The following is a 21,546-nucleotide window of genomic DNA, read 5'->3' on the forward strand; positions in this document are numbered from 1 at the left end:
CCCCGCCTCCTCCCCGGGGGCGGAGCCGTCTTTTCTCTTCTTCCTGGCGAACAGCTTCTTGAAGGTCTGGAACTTTGACTTCTTTTTTTCTGAAATTAATATAAAAAATAAACAAAGAGTAAACAAAGGGGCGGATACAGAAGTAAATGACTTTTTGTTTATTTTGATATAATTTCTCTAACCAGCGACCCTTCATATTATCAGTGCACAGTCCGTGAGGCTAAGGTCCCTGTGTTTTTAATAATTGCTGAATTATACACACAGCTACTTTAAAGTGGCCTCAAAGAGGCCTCAGCCTCTTGTAAAGGCCCATGTGTGCCTCAGTAAAGACCTCACACACACACACACACACACACACACACACACACACACATCGCTTCACAGTTGTAAAAGCCGTCCCCCTGTGAGCCAACGTCCATTAGCTCCACAGTGGAAACAACTCCAACTAGTATTTTTATTAAGTACTTAAGCTCAGACACCGGGCTTCTAACGCCATGGCTGAGGAGTACTGCTTCTGATTTGTGTGTGTGAGAGAGTGAGTGAGTGAGTGAGAGAGTGAGTGTGTATATGTGTGTGTGTCTATATGTGTGTGTGTGAGTGAGTGAGTGTGTGTGTGTGTGTGTGTGTGTGCGTGTGCGTGTGCGTGTGTGCGTGTGTGTGTAGGAACTTACTACTATGTATATAGAGTCAAAGCTTTGCACTGGACCAGTAACAGAATACCTGTGATCATCTGAATCAAGAAAGTGTAGAATGATGAATAAGACTACCACTTGTTACATAAGGCCCGCTGCGCTGTCAGAGGTAAACAAGGCCTGCTTTTATTGGATTCTCTTCTCAAAGAGAGGCATTGAGGCTTCATCATTTCAACTGGAGTTATGTTGCCTGGATTCAGTTCTCTGACTCCGGCGATTTCTCAATGAGAGCCATGTGAGCGTTGCTGGTGTTCATTAACCTCGGGCTATTTGCCTCTGAAATAGAGATCCAACAGAATCAACCACCACAACTAAGGCATTACTAGAGATGAATGAAGACGATGAACCAGGGAAGGACAGCATGAAATGTAATACGATTATGATTACAGTCTAATCTAAATCTGATTTAGATATAAGACAACAAAATACATATAAATCCTTAGGATTTAAGATCAGGACTTAAGGTCCTCGTCAGACCCGCTGACAGCAACACTTTGCCGAGCAGTGTTGCCAGATTGTGCCAGAGTTCCCAGCCCAATCTGGCATCCCTGGCTGAAATCTGGCCCAATCTGCCAATCTGGCAACGCTGATGCCGAAACGGAGACTTGGCAGCACCAAGGTCACATATGGAGTCCATATACAATATTTCTCGACATATTTGTGCATCACGTGGGCTGGCTTAGGCCCTGAACAGTCAGCAGGAGCTCCTGTCACTCAAACATGTTTATGTAGTTATATAGTGAAGTATGGGTTTCATGAATACATGAATCTGTTCTTATATAAGTTTACCTTGGAGGAGAATCAACGGAACTGCGGCCGACATTAAGGATCAGGACTTTGTTACCCAGCAGTCTGGGACAATGCACTATTAACTCAAAGGTCACCCGTGTCTAAATATGACTGCGGCCCTGACGAAAGGTCAGAGCAGATCTGGAGTCACTGCTGACTGAGGTGGTGCGGACACCGTGAATCACAACACACACACACATACGTACCTACGTACATGCACACACTGATTGTGTGTGTGTGTGTGTGCGTGTGTGTTTCTGTTGTTAGTTTGTGTGTGTGTGTGTATTCTGTGTGTGTGCATGTGCGTGTGTGTTTCTGTTGTCAGTTTGTGTGTGTGTGTGTATGTGTGTGCATGTGCGTGTGTGTTTCTGTTGTCAGTTTGTGTGTGTGTGTGTGTGTGTGATTCTGTTATCTATTGTCAGTCTGTGTGCGTGTGCAGGTGCGTGTGTGTTTCTGTTGTCAGTCTGTGTGTGTGTGAGAGAGCGTGAGGCGGGGGCCTGTATGAGGTAGGTGATAGGGGGGACAAAGTTAAAAAGTTCCATCAATAACAACATCAGCGGTCGAACCGGGCCCAGTCCTTCGTTTTAATCCTTGACGTGAGCGGACTGAAGGACAATAAAGCGCTTCATTGGGATGCGAGCTGCGCAGCGGCCTGTGAGCAGCCCGGGCCGGCCAATCAGCAGAGCCGACGCACGGACTTCATAAGGTCCTGCAGAGTGATGAACCGTGTGTGTGTGTACGTGTGAGTCTGTCTATCTATCTGTGTGTGTGTGTGTGTGTGTGTGTGTGTGTGTGTGTGTGTGTGTGTGTGTGTGTGTGTGTGTGTGTGTGTGTGTGTGTGTGTGTGTGTGAGAGAGAGAGAGAGAGAGAGAGAGAGAGAGAGAGAGAGAGAGAGAGAGAGAGAGAGAGAGAGAGAGAGAGAGTACGTGTGTGTGTGTGTGTGTGTGTGTGTGTGTGTGTGTGTGTGTGTGTGTGTGTGTGTGTGTCTGTGTCTGTGTCTTTCTGTGTGTGTTTGTGTGCGTGTGTGTCTTTGGAGGGGTGCTGGAGTGGTACCCTTACTCGTACTTTGGAGATAACTGCCAGTTTAATAAAACAGACTTCTACAGTACAGTGCTAAACAGTGTATGATTAGATTTGCATTCCATTTATTCCAAGGGATTTTGCAAACAAAAATAGTGTGAAAGACATTTCAGAAATGAAATTTCCAATACATTCTATGCAGTGGTGTTTAAAGGTTTAACATCTAGGAGCAGGCCTCAGGCCGCTTCCTGTGTCTGGATCCGTCCGTCCGTCTACAGGTGGGATTCAAAGCCCCATCTGGCTGCACTCGCCCGCAGAGGCGGTGGAGGGCTGAAACGGGTCACGGGAGGAGTGACAGGCTAGCTTTAATATTTCTAATTAAAGACTCCAATCCTCCTAAGAGCGTGGAACACACCGCCGATCCAATTACAGGCCAGCAGCCGACCAGAGATTAGCCAGCTTGTCTGGCCGGCCGTTACTGGGTTACCGAGCGGAGCAGACGGCCCGGAGAATGAGCTGTGATCTCTCTCCACCTGAACACCGGTCTGTACTACATGGCCTCAACCTCGGGGGAAGGCTTTTCACCTAAACGCCTTCTTGGCTGCCGGTCTGAGATGTGTGATTAGGACAGGGACAATAATTTGTTCTATAAACATCCTTACTGTACCCACAGTGATATATAGTTTCACCTTCTTATGACAAATGTACTTATTGTCAGTCGCTTTGGATAAAAGTGTCTGCTAAATGTTGTGTACAGTGATAATTAATGTATGATGTTTTGTATGGTGTATGAAGAGCGGTCTTTTGAATCACTTCTTAGCACGCAGATTCCACAATATCTATGTCCTATTTATGTAATTAATACGTTTTTTGTCCACATTGACCATGTCTTGGAAATACAGTGCCCTGTATTGTTCCATATCTGGGTCACAGGGACCTGTGAACTGCAGAACATGATAGGAGTGTAGGAGTTCTCCTTATGTGGCACTTTCCTACGTTCTACAGGGGGGGGGTAGATAAACGTACACCAGAAATAGACATGAACACATACTACGGTCTATAGTGTGTTTTTGTTCTACTCAGACCCACAAAAACCCTAAACACTCGGTTCACTTACTTGAGCATTCTTCCGTAACCTCAACTGGCTCCTGATTGGTCATCACATCTGGAGGTTCCGACGCCATGGCAACACTGTCGTTGCTTTTCAGAGAGGGGGAGAAAAGAAAGGAAACGATAGAAAGTTAGCAACAGTTAGCACTCTTTAGAGATGAGATACCAACAGACATAAGGCGTCCCATTAGTGTAGATAATGTACGGTACCTTCAGCAGGGGATGTTAAGAAGTACAGAGTGGTTTAGTACAGAGTGCTTTATTGCTATTATATATAAAACATGATATTTTCTATTTTCAACTACAACATCATTGGTGTTTTTTTCCCCGCAATGCTTTGAGCATTTTGTTTTTGCATTATTTCCGTGGTCAAGGACACAGTTGGTCGATAGTTATTTCGCAGTTGTTTTTAATCATTTGTGGAGCATTGATTCAGAACTGTTATAAGGCAGGAGTGTGACGTTATTGAAAGATAATGCACACTGGTGGAACTGTATCGATCAATCAGGATAAAGTACAACAATGCTGTGGTAAAACAATACAATGGACAGTGGATAAAACCATGGTGAAACATCTGTATTTTGTGTGTTGAGTGTTAGCAAAAAACAGAAACACAATGTCGGTTAAATGGTCTACACGTGGGGATCATCATAACTAATTTAATGATTCCATTATTGAGTGAAATCGTAGTCAAAGTAAGCCACACAGCAACACAAAAACAACCAAGGGGGAGCTAAGTTAATCATAATCCATTTCCCTTTATAAATAGCTAGTGTAGTAGATAACAGAATAGAACAGACTTTGTTCTACAGCTACAAATAGGTATTACGTCATGAAAACATTCATACATGACAAAGCCAATATCATTTAGTTTTTTAATCATAACAAAGTAGCAACTGTATTCAGGCCATCATTGAGCTGAAACCACTCTAGGTTATTTATCTATCTGTACACGACTTGTAATGTAAACCACTTGACTTGACAAATTGAGTTGTTCGTGCTTTGTTGGTGGGTTGCTAGGGCAAACACTTGACAACGATGGGAAAAAAAAACGATGCTTGGGGCGAAACCACACAGCCTAGGACAGTGAAATTAATTTTAGAAATGCTAAAAGGTATATGCTAAAAGGCGTTTGTTCTCATTATCTCAACCAGTCGTTTCCAACCTAGCCTGCTCGGTCGCAGGTCAGGCTGAGCAGAACATAAACCATCAGGGTCTCTGAGCAGAGTCTAACTGAGTCTGGAACAGAGAACTCTGGATCTCAGTTAACTTAAACGGCCTGTTTCAAAATCCACTTTTCCTGGAACAGATCCCAGGTCTTTCCAAGTGGAGCCAGATTGCCTTTTCCCATGGCCCTCTGTGATTGTGTATTTAAACTCTTCCTGGCATCGATACTGCGTGCCGATGTGTTGGTCTTGAAGTGTTAGTAAACATTCAAGTTTCAGCCCGTCTCCACCGCCTCTGCGATGAGACAAGATGGTGCACATCACATGCCACAACATCCAGAGACGTCCTCTGAAACAGAAAGCCCTGCTGAGCGCTGCTTTTGCCCCGCGATCCCACCAGGAAACTATGAGCAAAGGAGGGTCAGATCTGTGCAGTAAAGAAACTATGTGTACAGGAGGGTCAGATCTGTGCAGTAAAGAAACTATGTGTACAGGAGGGTCAGATCTGTGCACTAAAGAAACTATGTGTACAGGAGGGTCAGATCTGTGCAGTAAAGAAACTATGTGTACAGGAGGGTCAGATCTGTGCACTAAAGAAACTATGAGTGAAGGATGATCAGATCTGTCCAGTAAAGAAACTATGAAACCTACATATCGTTAGCTTCATAGCAAAATTGCCTAAGTCGTATTTTGGCCAAATTGTGATATCTAACCTAACTACTCTCCTAACGCTGCTGATTCACTGTGCCTCATTGGCTACAGTATATCCTAAGCCAATCAGAGTGCTTTTTAGATTCAATAATCACTCTCTGCCTCAGTTATTTATTTGACTTAGGCATTTTTGACACGAAATCAGTATGAACCTTTAAATATGTCTAGGGTAATTATGCTATGAGACTAATGATTTGAACATCCTTACTGTACCAACAGCGATATATTGTTGTTTCTCATTCTACTGACAAATGTACTAATTGTAAGTCACTTTCGATAAAAGCGTCTGCTGAATGCCCTAAAAGCCATTATTCTCCATAATCATAACAATCCCGACACAGACCGTTGTGTACCGTCGTACCTCAAGGAGCTGGTACTAGGTTCTAGTCATCACCTGAACTTCCTTGCGTGTGACTTACAGGGTCATCCTTCTTAACACGGCCCTGTGTGATATTTATATTCTTTTGTTTCAGCCTTCCAGTCACAATGGGCTCCTGAGAAACCCACCAACCCACCCAGCAAAGGGGTCCTGACCGGCCAGCGAGTGAAACCAATTGCCCAGCTCCTGGACTGAGACGCCAGCCCCTTTGTTGACAAAGGAGAGGGTCATTGTGGAGAAGTGAAAAGTGAAATAGAAATCTGTACTGTACTCGGTGAAAAGAAGCCACTCTGAATGTCTGGCCAAGAGAATGTTCATACAAAACATTGTTAGGATCGCCTTATAAACATCTAGGCCTAAAGTGTGGGTAACCTTTAAAATAATGAATCCTGCATGTTAGGATTTCTGTCCCTCACAAGGGTTTCAAATACATCACATCACTGCAGCCAGAGTTATTTAATACAGACGTCCATTAGAAGATAAATAGAGAACTGTTTACACCTGCTGGGTCTCTGGTGATACATGGTGGATGTTTGAAAGGTTTCCTGGATGGAGGGTTCCCATTAAGCAAGGGTATGCCGGAGTGTTCCTGGACATTGTTTACCGGGGACCTCAGCTCAAACATTCTAGGGGCCTTTAAAAGCCGTCAGACTCGGGCTCTGTCGCCATTGTTATTCTGATATTAAGATGGCGAGATAACAGGAGTACTGAACAATGTATTTAGTTGTGAAATGTTTTTAAAACGTACAACTTAAAATCCATAACATCTGCACCGCTGTTATGCATAATATTACAATATCACGCACCATCTCTCTCCAGATGCAGAAATCACTTTGTTGGTTTACAACACAAACTAACTAGGGGAACGCTTCCAATAGCCTAGCTACCCTCTCTCCGTGGGCATAATCAGAACATTAGCATCACACAGGGGCACAGCACATGAAGAACAACAAGGTAGAATAGGTGCAACTATTATTGCTGAAACAAAAAGGAAATGAAAGGCTCATATTGTGTTCTCAAATCAGTCTAGGATACTGACATGTCACACCCACACACACACACACACACACACACAAACACACACACACACACACACACACACACACACACACACACACACACACACACACACACACACACACACACACAGAGCTAGGTTTGGTTCAAACTACCAGGCTGGATTTGATTGCCGGGGCTGGGGGTGAGGGGGTATCTAAAGAGGGTCAAAGGTCAAAGGTCAAGAACTGACAGACCTGTAGCCACCTCCGAAGCCGGCTCCCCATGCTATCTTCCCCCGCTTCATCTGTAGAGAGGATGTAGAGGGGGGAGGGGGGAGGTGGGGGAGGTGGGGGAGGGGGGTGGATGAGATGGGGGAGGAAATCAGCAGGCCAGCAGAAACATGCCACAGAGGGTGTGAATTAGATGTAGGTAAACACAGGGGCGGGTGGGTGTGAGAGAGAGAGAGAGAGAGAGAGAGAGAGAGAGAGAGAGAGAGAGAGAGAGAGAGAGAGAGAGAGAGAGAGAGAGACAGGGAGAGAGAGAGAGAGAGACAGGGAGAAGGAGAGAGAGAAACAGTGAGAGAGGGAGAGAGACAGGGAGCGAGACAGGGAGAGAGAGAGAGAGAGAGAGAGAGAGAGAGCGAGCGCGAGAGAGAGAGAGAGAGAGACAGGGAGAGAGACAGGGAGAGAGAGAGAGAGAGAGAGAGAAAGAGAGAGACAGAGAGAGAGAGAGAGAGAGAGAGAGAGAGAGAGAGAGAGAGAGAGAGAGAGAGAGAGAGAGAGAGAGAGAGAAAGAGAGAGAGAGAGAGAGAGACAGGGAGAGAGGGAGAGAGACAGGGAGAGAGAGAGAGAGACAGGGAGAAGGAGAGAGAGAAACAGTGAGAGAGGGAGAGAGACAGGGAGCGAGACAGGGAGAGAGAGAGAGAGAGCGAGAGAGAGAGAGAGAGAGAGAGAGAGAGAGAGAGAGAGAGAGAGAGAGAGACAGGGAGAGAGACAGGGAGAGAGAGAGAGAGAGAGAGAGACAGAGAGAGAGAGAGAGAGAGACAGGGAGAGAGAGAGAGAGAGAGAGAGAGAGAGAGAGGGAGACAGAGGAAGAAGAGCAGGGTCAGAGACAGGGGTTGTGGGAAAGAGCAGGGTGCAAAGAAAGACTGAGTTAGATCAACAGACAGATCTCAGCAGGAAGCCCAAGCGCTCAACAGCATTGGGAAGTATTTGGAGAAGACGTCTCTGTAAACATATGAACGCAGAGCTGCGTGACTTCATGAATCCAAACTGGGACGATGAGATAGACGGCCAAAAAGAAGCAGTGTTGGGACAAAAAGACAAGTTTGACCTCTTGAAGTTCACGCCCACTCTTGTCCTCTGGTATGGTCATGGGCTGGTTATGGAGTGGCTGGGCCGAAGTCAATGAGTTTAGGTTACATTTTATAGGGTTGTATGAGGTTCTACTGTTGTGAATACGAGCTAGTTTACCCAAAGAACCACTTAAAAAAGAGGCACCACCGTCTTAAAAAGACTATAACATTGTGTACACGTTTAATTACTGCTCTTCTATGGAAGGTTTATATAGTAGCAGTCTTCCAAACGCAGCCGTAGACTGGCCTGGCCGCAGAAACCCTGTTCAATATTTGATGGATTTTTGAGTTATAGACATTTCTTATGCTTTTTCAACATGGTGATTAGTAGCTGTTTCAGGTTCTCTCTGCTTCGGGGATTTCACCTCACACCTTATGTTAATATAAAGGCAGAGAAGAAGAAAACTCAGCAGCAATGATTTAGCTGCCGTCATGTGTAAGTGTGCGTGCGTGTGTGTGTGTGTTTGTGTGTGTCTGCTTGTGTGTGTGTGTGCGCGTGTGTGTACACGTGTGTGTGCGTGTGTCTGCGCGTGTCTGCACGTGTATTGGTGTGTCTGCGTGTGTGGCGTGTGTGTCTGTGTGCATGTGTGTGTGTGTCTGTGTGTGTGTTCTTCATTATGTAAGAGGATTAGTGCTTGGATGTTCCACAGGCCCAGCAGGGTTTTTTCTCTACAGCAAAATGTTCACACACGCACACACACACACACACACACAAACGCACACACACGCACACATACACACACTCAAATGTGAATCAATTTTGTCAACATTTTGCTGAATGATTATCATTCTTGTTGTTGTATATTATAAATATCATTATTTAGTTTAAAGTGGAAGTGAGCCCCACCTTTTATATTTTCATTTTTAAACGTGGTGATAAGGCTTATACGATATTCACCATAGTAATCAATGCCGTTTTATCACTGTGACTGAAATAAGGAGTGAAATCCTACGTTTTTGCCTGTCTCTGCCTAACAGTGTGTGAACGTTCCACTCTGCTCCGAACGCGGGCAGCATTTCTCCCATGACGTGGAACTGCCTTTTCGTATTCTCTTCAACGAGACGAGTGTGGATGTGTGGAGCCCCGTCTGGGCAGCGGTTGATTGCGCCATCGAAGAGAGGGTTATGCTCTTCTGACACTTAGTTCAACGCCACGGTGCGTGGGTGTGTGAGCGGAGGTTCGTTTTGATGTCTGTGTCCAAGAGAGGGCTGTGCTTCCCGTACCCTTTAAGTAAAACGCCTCATTGTGTAAAGCATCTTATGCACCGTATCGCTCATAGAAAACGACGGTACTTCAACAATATCAAAAAGTTGGCATGGGTCGTAACCATGGGGATAACACGCCCCCCACCCTCCTAGAACTCTCAGAAGCCCCCCAAAAAAAGAGTTTGATCTCCAGCTGTAACAGGGGGTTCACTTACACTTTGAGGTAGGGCGTTCAGCCCAGCGCAGCCAGACTGTGGGAATACTGAATGAAGAGCTCTGCAGGGCAGCATAAAGGGGCTGCAGTCAAGGACACAATCACCGTTTATAGAACCAGTGTTCAAGAACCATAAACCAAGACAGAGCCGTAGAGGACAGTAGGGAGAGAACTGGTTTGGAGGGCGATGGCTGCACGTCCAGACCTCGGATAAGGTCTGAAATGGACTTTAATGTGCATGTTGTCCACGAGTACGAGTAATCCACTCTATTTCTGCCATAATCCTTCCAGAGAATCAGTGGTAACAAGTATCCACCAGTAGAGAACCCTTGATAGTCTGGATCTTCTAGCAAAAATAAAAAAGTTTTAACTATTGTATATTGCAAACAATTGTTTACTTGTTTTGGCTGGTATTTCAGTTTGATACAAAAAAGCGAAAGACGTCTCAGCGAGTGTGTATGGAACTCGAGTGTGTGCGAGTGTGACGATGCCACATCACTTCCTGTCCTGTCCAGTCGATCTATAAAAAGGAGCTAATCCAATCTGGTGACGAATGGTAGTGGCGTCCGTGCTGGACACGGCATTTCCACGCCGTCCCGGACCTAATCCCACGCTGAAACCCCTTGTTAACACAACCGATATCTCCTGATTACATCAACAACCACAGCGTGAGGACGCTACATGCTAGTCACATTGGGTCCATTTCTTCTACAATTGGTTTCCACAATGTGAACATTTAAAAACAAAACTGCCACAATAATAACGTATTCTCCTCGGTGGAAGGAGACGTATTGTAACCCGACCTAATGTTTCTTTGACCTTGGGAAGTCATACAGCCTCTGCCATTCTACTCTGAATAGCCGAGAGTCATGTTTTCTTCATCCTGCGATAATCTGATTTACAGTACAGTAAATAGGGATTTCCCCCGCGGCATAGTGTTCCACTAGAGGGCCGGAGTTCAGAGAACAAACCCCTCGCTGTGTCGCCTCCATCCTTCACCGCCCCCAATACGGTTAGCCACGGAGACAGTGAATGCAGTTAGCTAATACAGTTAGCCACGCGCCAGGGATTCAAATGATCAGGTCCCATCCGTACACGTCCACAGCCAGGAGGATGCACAGCCCAGTTCAAACAAGTGATACCACTGTTTGGTGGTACAGTCTATGGGTTATATCCTCTGACCTGTCCAAATAGTAACACTACTAAAGAGACATGGGTCATTCTGGTTATCTTGAAAGACAGATTAGATTAACAACCTATTCTTTTTTTTTCATCAAGAGAATGGAAGTAAATTATCTTCCTTTTTGCAAAACAAAGCTGTGATTATTGAACCTTAATCCAAGTAGTAGGAGGAGACCATTTAGTAAAGGGTATAAATTGTTGTGCGTCTAGAACAAAAAAAAAGAAAGAAAGAAACGGACTGATTGTGTGCAAAAGATTCCTAAAGTCATTCAACAGTAGACATTGATGCTGCATGATGAACCGCAGCTTGCAGGCCAAGACACTTCCTGACACAATACCCAATACCCATCCATTCCTCTCAACCCTTAACTAAATAGCTTATATTTGGGTTGAGTTTACTTTAAGGCTCATAGTGTGCATTCTTCTGTGACTAGCTAGCTGTGATGTAAATAAAGTAGACCGTTTCAGCTTGTGTAGATTAAACCATTGTGGAAAGAATGGACACAAATATGTAGATGATCAAACAGTATTCAGAAGAGATTCTAGAATTTCAGATATTCTGAATAACAAACTGTGGTTTGAAGCTGAGCGGGAAGAGTTGGCAAACAAAAGCCATAATTAACGTAAAAACCAGAAGACATAAGGGCAAAAACTGTGACCTAGTTTTAAAGTAAGATGAGTTCTACATCTTCGATTAGGAGGGGAGGGAGAGTGGAGAGCAGCTACCACACTCTGGTTACTCTTAGCTAATGCTATGGCTAACGCAATAGCTGGCGTATCTGGAACAGTCAACCAACATTATCTAAACAGGAAAAATAAACCTAATGTGGGCACTGCAAGATAGACTTGACCTATTTAGGTTAAAAGGGTTTGGATGCAAATTTGAAAAAATGGCATTATTGTTTATGTTTGTTAAGTCCATAAGATTATCCAGGAAAAAGAGAAAATTATATATTATCATACAATAAAAGGTTATGGTCTACCAATGCAGACCATTTAGAACCTTGACAAATTAACCCAAAAAGTTATTTGAACAATTTTGAAAAAAAGATTTCTTTATCAATAGAAAAATTGAATACATTACAACAATACAATAGTAAGTCCTGTTAAATAATCCCAATTTCAATACAATTTCACTATGGATGGATTTTTAAAGACTAAAGGCCACCTTCTGTTGACAATAGCAGACCAGTCAGACATTGTGAAACATCTACAAACTATCAGCCTATAGATCCCAGTACACAGCTCTGGTCTCCATCTGCTTTGCCTCTCCCTTCTCGATGACATGAACGTTTTACAAAAAATTATTTGAGTTAGACTGTTTCTGCAACATTATTCACAAAGTAGATTGTTCAGGAGAAAGGGGCATATAAGGATGTGTGATGAATTGAATATAAGAAAAGAGCTATCTCTCAGCTCCAGCTAACTGGTTCACTTCCTCCCTATCCTCTTCTCAACCATTCTGTCCTAAAAGGCAGAAGCTACAGTATGTGTGAGTCCCTGATCAAAGTCCTCTCTAAACTTTACTATTTCTAACCTTGTAAAACAACACAGTTCTCAACACATTTTAAGTTCTTCCAAACCAATACCACTTACAACCGCATCTAAATGTAACTGTCAAATATGACAATACGGACAGTCTGCACATTTTATCAAAAAGATGGACGCATGTATGAAGATCGACATACAGCTGATCTTCAGCATTCTACAGGGTAGAAGTTCCCTCTATGCAGGTGAGGTACAAATCGAGTTGGTACCTATCAAGGCTAAGTGCAGCAGGGGTAAAGATCTGCCACTAGGTTCCCTAGCAGCATGTTTGTTCTTGAGCTGTAACCGCTCCAGTACTTCAATCACGCGAGTCCTCCCCATCTCTGTTTCGTTCCCTTCCCTCCAACCACAGCATTTCCACAAAGCTCCCTTCTGAACTCTGGAGGTGTTCCAAACTCCCTTCTGTCTTTCTCAAGTCTATTTTCTTCTGTTAAATTACAGGATGGATCTGGCGCAGAGTCTAGAAAAGCGAACATCACGTCTTGCCTATGCAACCGAAAAAGAGGAGTACTTTTTAAACGCAGTAACATCACATGGGTTGATTGAGGCTCTGGGGCTTCATGAGACTGCAGAAATACATTGGGTGAAGTGCATCCTGGTTGAGTGGGTTGGAGGGGGGGGGGGGGGGTCGTGCTTAGCCTTCTAGCCTAGCATGTGTAATTTGAACCAGAACTCTGCTCTATAATCCAGAAGAAACAAGTTCCAATGGAATGGGCAGCGTTCAGCAGCAACCAGTAGCATGCATCTGCACCCTTCTGCATTTACCCTGGACCGAACGCACTGAGGATATCGTCCCAAGTCGTTCCAGGGGCCAGAGACGGTGAAGGACTCTGGGGAGATTTGTTGTACCTAGACTTTCCCTGACTGTAAATGTTGAATGGATTAAGCTGCTTGTTTTTTAACAACTGGATTTCAAAGTTATTTGTGAAAATGTGAAAATGTGAGGGAAACTCAATGAAGTATCTCATCCCCACTGGCAGGAACTGGGAGGAGGCCAGGCCAGTAGCCAATGCCAGTAAACCCTCTTTGTTTTCCCTCTCTTTTTTTGTAAAGCTTGAAATTTACACTGGAACTGGACTGCAACCAGTCTAACCTTTGGGTTTCTGATGGGCAGTTACTTGGATGTGCGCTGTGTACAAATCAATCATGAGAGTTATTTTATTCAGCCCCTTTTTGTAGTCTTGGGAACCGGTCATATATTAACAAACAGAAGCCATGTCCTTCACTTTCCATGGTTCTGGTTGCAACATAAAACAACCAGATTGTGTTCCACTCTTGAAAATCTATCTTGATTAGGCCTTGTCTACTAAAATTCCAATGATGGTGTTCAATACTGGCTGGGCTCAGAGCAAACAAGCCATACATGGACAGAGAGAGAGAGAGACACACTGACCAAACAGTCTCATCACTCACACCACACATTCATTTACAGTAACATCACCATTCTCAAGGAACACCTTCAATAGACCGCAGTTACACAACGCATGCTGGTGGGGAGCATACAGTATATTCAATTGATTTGTCCTAGTACTAGTCCTCTGTGACATGCTCTTTCATAATGTGTTTCCATGCACTCTCAACAAAGTAAAACGACTGAATGATAGAACGGGGGGGATCAATAACTGGGATTTGATTCTGTTAACCGATGAAAGCAACAAACCCGAACACCAGAATACAAGCTCATGGGGGTGGCTACACATCCAGTAACTCAAATCACACAACGATTTGCTTGGTTTGTCATTTGTTTGCTTGATTAGGTATCATGTATATTAAACAGTATCACATAGATGTGTTCAGATGTAGTTGTCATTAAGTGTTTGACGATAGTACATGTCTTAAGCAATCTCTAGAAACAACATTGCATACTCTATGACACACTTCTGGTTTACATTTCCCTAGTTAACAATGTGTGTCTATGAGGCATCTGATTCAGAGAGCACATATTCAACCCAGCAGCCTGACTATACAACTACCCTTTAAGGACAGGCATCAGCATGACCATATGCACGCTACACAAGCATGCATGGTTGTAATGGATGTGCAGACATTGTACTGCATTTACACAACGTTGCTCTCTGTACGGACATTGAGCTAGCAAAGAATTCTGCATCAATGACAATTGATTCAAACAAATTGTCTCAATATTCTTATCTTTCATTGACAACATCTACAGATTACAAACTATATCAACCGGCATGGTTGCCATGACAAAGTAAGGACAATGGACCGTGGAAAGGAGTACATGTCTATCTGTCTGTCTATCAAAAAAACAAACTCTGGTACCAGAAGTCACTCCTTCAGGTTGAAGATGACTGGTTCCTTCGTGTTGAGGTTACCTGCATTACCCTGCTCCCAGTGACACATTGATCAAGATAGATGTATGAGGCATAGTGAGTCTACTATTTAACAGCCATAACAGACTCTGTTATTGTGTTCTTGCGTCATAACCCTTATTATCCATCACTCTGACACACCTCAGGAGTGACACTCCCTATCTCCCGGTCGACCCCGACGTATCCCAACAAAGCCTCCTCTGAGTCAGAAGCGTGATCGCCAAAGCTCCATCGTGTCTCATTTGGAAACCACAAGATACACACTACAACAATTGAGCTCCCAGGGGATAAACCAGCATGAGCCTCTCTCCCAGCAGACTCATGACCACAGCTTCTGGTCTTTGACTCCTCAAAGCAGTTTCTCATCTGCATTTCGTTTCTATGCTGTCGCTGCTGCCTTGGTGTGGCAGTGCGAAGCCAGGTATCAGTTTCACAAAGCACTGCTTGAATTTAATATTATTATATAAAGAAGGGTTAGAAGTCAACTTTTAATTAAAGGACTAACTTACTTGCGCCTCTTGAAGCATCCATATATCCCAGCCATGGTTCCGTCTGAGGGAACTTCTACAACTGTACTGTTCCTCCTTACTTCCCTCGTTCTTTCCAGAAGACACAATGTCCCACTGGTATAACCGATGGGGCCCCTTCACGTCCAGGACTTTGTGGTTGGTAGTTCTGATCAAACTCCTCCCTTGGAGAAAGGCAGGACCACCCAGCCCCCCCCCCCCCCACCACCACCAGAAGAGACTCCTTATCTCTTCCAGGTCAAACCATCTCGTCCATCGCTTCTCAACTACAACAAAGCGCTCCCCTTTTGTTCCTTTTCACTTTGTTGGTCAATGACAGACCCTCTGATACCCCTTGTCAGAGGGAGGAGAAGTAGGCGTTTTGAGGGTAACAAAACAGCATGCGCGAGGGAGAAATTATAGTGGTGAAGTCAAGCAGGAAACCACCACTGGAAACAGGATCCAATCCTCCTACCGCAGAAAACAAACCTTTTAAAAAAACTCTCCAGTCTCCAGACAGAAGATGTCTTGAGATGAAGTCAGAATCTTATCTAGACAGAGTGGTACACAGTTATTGGTCGTCAGCTTGGGAGGGGGAGATAATTGACTAGTTGGACAACTCAATAAGTGGCTGACTGTCTGGCCGACTGCAGACTCAATGGATCTGTGTGGCTTCCCTCCTCTCTGCTACCACACTCCTGGTTAAGGGGCGGAGTGGGGGAGGGATGAGGGGGAAAGAGGGAGGAGTCTGTGGTTGTGTGTGTGTGTGTGTGTGTGTGTGTGTCTGTCTGTGTGTAAGAAGGAATAGTGGTCGTGCCACATCCTGTCATAGCTAATCACTATTAAACCACTTACAGCCAGTTCTGTATGTATGTAGGGTTATGTATGTATGTGTGTGTGTGTGTGTGTGCAGTTAAAAGCTATCATACAGGTGGATGCTCCCCAGCAAAGACACACACACACACATGCACACACACACACACACACACACACACACACACACACACACGCACGCACACTGTTTTGCATTAGAAAGGACCGGTCACTATCGTACCTTGCTTGAGTAAAGAGTAGTCAGATCATTGTAAAAGTAAATGTGGAATCATAACATGCAGGAGAGAGATTCTTCTTTTAAAAATCAGCCTACAATAAATCGTAACCCTCAGCGAATTAAAGGAGAGCCCATCCTCCGAAGTGTGTTTGTTACAGGGGGCTTCAACTTCCCCTCAAGCTAGGAACATATTCAACATATATTCATCACAAGGCTACCCATTCCACCATTGGTGTTTGTGGGAACAGATTTCTCAATCCCAACATGCTCAGACTGCTCTTTACAGTGTGTGAGAGAGTGTGTATGTGTGTGTGTGTGTGTGTGTGTGTGTGTGTGTGTGTGTGTGTGTGTGTGTCTGCATGTTTGTCAGAGAGTGTGTGGTGTGTGCGCCTCTTGTCTGTGAATCACTTTCCAATCCAAACAAGCTGAAACTGATCTAGGCTGTCCAATCCACAGAACAGTGTAAATGTGTGTGTGTGTGTGTGTGTGTGTGTGTGTGTGTGTGTGTGTGTGTGTGTGTGTGTGTGTGTGTGTGTGTGTGTGTGTGTGTGTGTGTGTGTGTCTATGCGTGTCAGAGTGTGTGTAGTAGTGTCAGTGTAAACAAAGAAAGAGTTTGTATCAGTCCCAGATCTTGCTGCTCCATTAAGGAAGAATAAAGTCCTCCCTTCTCTCCCTCTGTCACACACACACACACACACACACACACACACACACACACACACACACACACACACACACACACACACACACACACACACACACACACACACACACACACACACACACACACACACACAGAAACACACACACACACACACACACACACAGGATTCTGGCAGTTTAGGGGAATAACTAATATTATTTTGAGTCCTTTCTGTATCCCAGGCTCTACCCGTCCACTGTCTGGGTTCAGAAGCATGGGGGGTGACAGAGTGTAGTACTCCATGTATCTACCAGGCCCTGCTTACACTAAAGGGTTTGGGAACCGTTTTCAAATCCTCCAATTTACATAGAGATGGATCCAAGAAGAATGCAGACGTGTTTGAGATATCAAAAACACTTGTATGTTAGTGTTGGAAACATCCTGCACTCTAGAATGAGAAGTCACTTCTCATAAGCACACAGGGGATGGGATTTACCACAACAATAGACACCTTTCCGGTACTAGATTCTTCCGGTACTAGATTCTTCAGATACTAGATTCTTCCAATACTAGATACTAGATCATTTTTTGTTTAGTATTTCATACAATGGAGTTTCGAAAGTCTAAAGTCTTTAACATTCCTATGGGGAGAAACATTGACATGGGGTGTATATTGTGTAAATAGTGTACTGATAATACGAAGATGAGACAGCTGATTTTTTGCAAAAACATATCTGAATAGATGGAGGTTTGCTTGCTAGGATGGGTGTTTTTTGGTAATCAATCAAAACTAAATTCATTTCAAATAAATTACTAACAAAATAAATATGAAAACTTTTCCTTTAGATTTCGTAGCATACCTTTCCCAGATGGCAAATACATGCTGAGCCATTTCCCTCATTTCCCAAATCAGATGAATCTTTCAGAACCAGGAGCCACAGTAGGAAAGATCTCTCAACAAAGAAGGCCACACCTAGGCCGGTGGCCCAACACTAGTGAACTATGTCGACCTTATTACACACCGGAGGAGTCCGTCTGACGTAGGAACAGCCACGGTGTTGAGACATTGTGTTGATTGTGTAAAGCAGAATTAGCTGATGCATCGACCTGAGATTTCCTTGGGAACGCAGCACCCTCGCGGTGAAGGCATGATACAACTTGATGCAGGGCGGCATCCCGGCAGAGTGACAGGGTGGGGTGACTTGGGGTGGGGTGATCACATGGTGACTTGGTGGGCGTTTAGGAAGAGTCATCCATGTCTGAATTCTTTGAATAAAATTCAGGCTTACTATCAGCAAAATAAAATCAACATTTTTCCACACTCAATAAATAAACAGTTATGTAAATGTTGTGTACATACAAATGGATTTTTTTATCGCAACGTGCTGAATTTCGATCACTAATCATTATGGAAAGCCAAAGCTGTCTTTCCAAGGATGAAAGTTAATCAGCTCATTGGACTTTGTGATACACTGAAGTGAATGGACGTGCACCTTGGAGGGAGAATGCATGTGTGCGTATGCAGCGTGCGTATCCATCATACGGCACTCTGTTTATAGAACCAAGAGGAATGTCGGTCAGTTTCCCTTAAAAAAAAAAAGAAAAAAGAAGTGCTCTCATGTTGGTATTTCCTGCAGCAGCCCAAGTCTGGACCCACCGAACGCTAGACGTACAGACTCACACACAGACTCAAGACACATGGACCAGGCAGGTAGGGTGGCATTCACACAAACAGATCAAATGAAGGGAAATGGCGGAGATGGAAAAATAAAGTGAATAAGAGGGAGATAAATGCTCAGTTAAATTAAGCTAAGCTTCAAATAAACAACAGCCTTTTTTTCTCCCCAACACAAACCCTCTTTCATTAAGAGTTCCTTTCAGTACCTCTGTCTTCTATTGTCTTGGCCCGGCCTGGCATTCTCTCCCTTCCTCCCCTTCCCTCTCTCTCTCTCTCTCTCTCCCTCTCTCTGATGATGAATGCAGTAAGACTTTCTTTTTCCTCCAAAAAAAGGGGAGGGGTGTTACTCTAGTGCTCGGAATTCCATCTCGCATCTGGAAGCCATCTTTTCCTCTCTCTCTCTTGTAATGTAAATAGCTCTGTAATCATGCCCTGCTCTGGAAACGTGAGCGAGTGGGAGAGATCTTCAGCAAGACCAACTTCTTCTACAAGCTGAAGATTTATTATTATTTTTTTACATCTCAGTAGATCTGTCTCTCACACCCTGTCCCACTACTTTCTCTGTACACACTGATGAAAAAAGTGCATCAGTAACTCCTAAAAACTCCAACGTCTAAAATCAAGGACTGTTCTATACATTTTAAATGGCCCCGATATGCAAGTTTCTATACTAGTTTGTGAGGTAAGAATTATAAGATAAAGCTGTTAATAATTATAGATAATGATAAACCTGCTTCATATATTGTGTGTGTATGCGTGAGTACTTGATTAAATCAAGGGCTCTAATTGCATGACGACATCACTATCAGAGAAGCCATTGTTGACCAGGAGAGCCCTGAAGGGAATGACCATTTCACAGCTAGGACTTTCTGACCTCATTCTACTGTCCTTCTATTCTCATAGTAGTCTATTATCTATAGACTACTATGAGAGAGAGAGAGAGAGAGAGAGAGAGAGAGAGAGAGAGAGAGAGAGAGAGAGAGAGAGAGAGAGAGAGAGAGAGAGAGAGAGAGAGAGAGAGAGAGAGATGGTAGTAACATAAAGGTATTAAAGAGTAGAAAAAAGGCAGACAGACGCTTCTCAAACATTATGTCTCCTGTCAGACTCACAAGGCTCTGCTCAGCTCAGCCTACAAGTGGTCCCTTGTTACCCAACCACTGCAGCTCCTACTATAAAATACGAACAAACATATTTAGGAATCATTTGTTCATCAGTGAATATGTAACCGATACAACATAATTATCGTCCGGAAGTGTTCCTCCAGGGCCCAAAATCCAACTGGTTTTTCCTGGTTGACAGCAGCAGATAACATTTGCACTCACTATACTTAACCTAAAACGTTTTAAGTACCCCCCTTGGGCCTATTAATTCCCCTCTGTAAATATAATAAACACACATGCACTGACAGACACAGAGACACAATCCTGTCATTCCACTAAACTTTCTCATGTTATCACATCCTAAAACACAACTTAACCCTTCATAACTTGGTTCCTGACTGTTTACAGTTGTCTGGGCTGTTCTCTTACACCACCACACCACTAATTGTAAAATGAATACTTAATTGCTTGATATATGAGTTGATACTTGTATTAACATGTTATTCACCACTACATAATATCCCAAATAATATATATTTCTTAACAGTGAAAGTAGGCATCAAGAGAGAACGTCTGTGTTCGGGATTATCAGGTTCCCAGAGAGAGAGAGAGAGAGAGAGAGAGAGACCAACGTTCAACCTAATCTGGACTGCCCTTGACCTGTCTCTGTGGAAACAGTCTGTCTGTGGACGGCAGATAGAAAGAGAGACTGGCAGATAGGGTTAAGAGGTGCAACAAGCAGATGGTAGAAATAAACAACTTTCCCATGTCTACAGAGCCGAGTCAGAATAAAACAATAAGCCATCAGGGTAAAAAGCCTGATGGATCTCTGGTTTACAGGGGAATCCCACACTCAGAGGGACCAGCCAACACACACCACTGTGGTCTCACAGAGGGCTGATCCTGGGGGTCAAGATCTCTTCAGTGGGACACTTTACTTGTGACATTATTCCTGCATCGTGCAGAACTTGAAAAGGATTCGGTGACGTTCAGTGAGCGATGTTAAAGAAAAACACGATTCTGTCGGTCCGTCCAACTTGTTGACCGATGGAAAACCAGAGGCGAGACAGGAGAGCAGACACGTATCACACGATCATCGATCATCCATCAAAAGCAGACACATGTTTCACAGACCTTGATCAATACTGAACCAAACTAAAGTGCGTAAGCAAAAAAAAGCATGTCGGTAGCATAAGCGGCCGGACAAAGATCGCTACTCACGGAGTTTGCTGCGTCTCAAACGGCCTCAGAACAAAGTCCTCCTTCAGGGACTGGAACCAGGAGGACATCAGGGTCTGATCTGCTGATGATCCGGTTAGTTCAGCTCCTGGACGTTTGGTTTGGTTCTTCTGGTCGAAGCTGCGTCTCCACGTCTCGCTGTTTGGGTTCCGCTCTGATGCGTAATTGATGCGTAATTAAAACGGCAAAAAAGAATAGACCAAAACGCTTCTTTAAAGACTTTTTTTCCTGTTTTAAAACAATGGCTTACAAAGAGTATACTAAGGATACTTAGGATACTACATACTAAGGATGTCCGAGTAGTTGTTCTCACACACGACTTTCATCTAAAACGTGAAACACATGCACCACTCATATGCATGACTTTATACTATGCACTCATTGGATGTAGACAAGTTTATCTCTGCAAGCGACGCCTGAACGCACCTAGGAAGTAGAGGACCGCCCAGCCCACTCTGAAGGGATCAGGATGCTGGAGATATCTCACCATCAAGATAACTTCGTTCCCAGGCGTTCCCTAACAGCTTTCAATATCACCTTTCACTGCAATAATCCATAAGGCAGACATATAAATGAGGATAAAATGTTTTAATTTGGATTAATGGCAGGCCTACTCTCAATCCGAC

General features: G+C 44.0%; 1 protein-coding gene across 6 annotated transcripts in view; it reads right to left on the reverse strand.

Annotated features, from left to right (window-relative positions):
• The window catches only part of LOC311345183 (uncharacterized protein), a 39,177-nt gene extending 17,927 nt beyond the window's left edge, over positions 1-21,250 (reverse strand). For 2 of the 6 annotated variants that reach the window (XM_084469565.1, XM_084469561.1), the window contains exons 1-4: positions 15,213-15,420; positions 7,121-7,170; positions 3,619-3,701; positions 1-89 (exon numbers count right to left, since the gene is read on the reverse strand). The exon at positions 1-89 is cut by the window's left edge and continues 86 nt beyond it. In XM_084469565.1, coding sequence (XP_084325691.1) covers positions 1-89; positions 3,619-3,701; positions 7,121-7,170; positions 15,213-15,230 — 240 coding nt within the window. In that variant the 5' untranslated portion in view covers positions 15,231-15,420. Of the gene's footprint in view, positions 90-3,618; positions 3,702-7,120; positions 7,171-15,212; positions 15,422-20,902 lie in introns of those variants that run through there. The other 4 variants (XM_084469566.1, XM_084469562.1, XM_084469564.1 and 1 more) reach the window with 3 other exon arrangements.
• Positions 21,251-21,546: the final 296 nt, after the last annotated feature.

This window comes from Micromesistius poutassou (genome assembly GCF_964030765.1).
Source record: "Micromesistius poutassou genome assembly, chromosome: 6".
In the NCBI taxonomy this organism is placed as follows: Eukaryota; Metazoa; Chordata; class Actinopteri; order Gadiformes; family Gadidae; genus Micromesistius; species Micromesistius poutassou.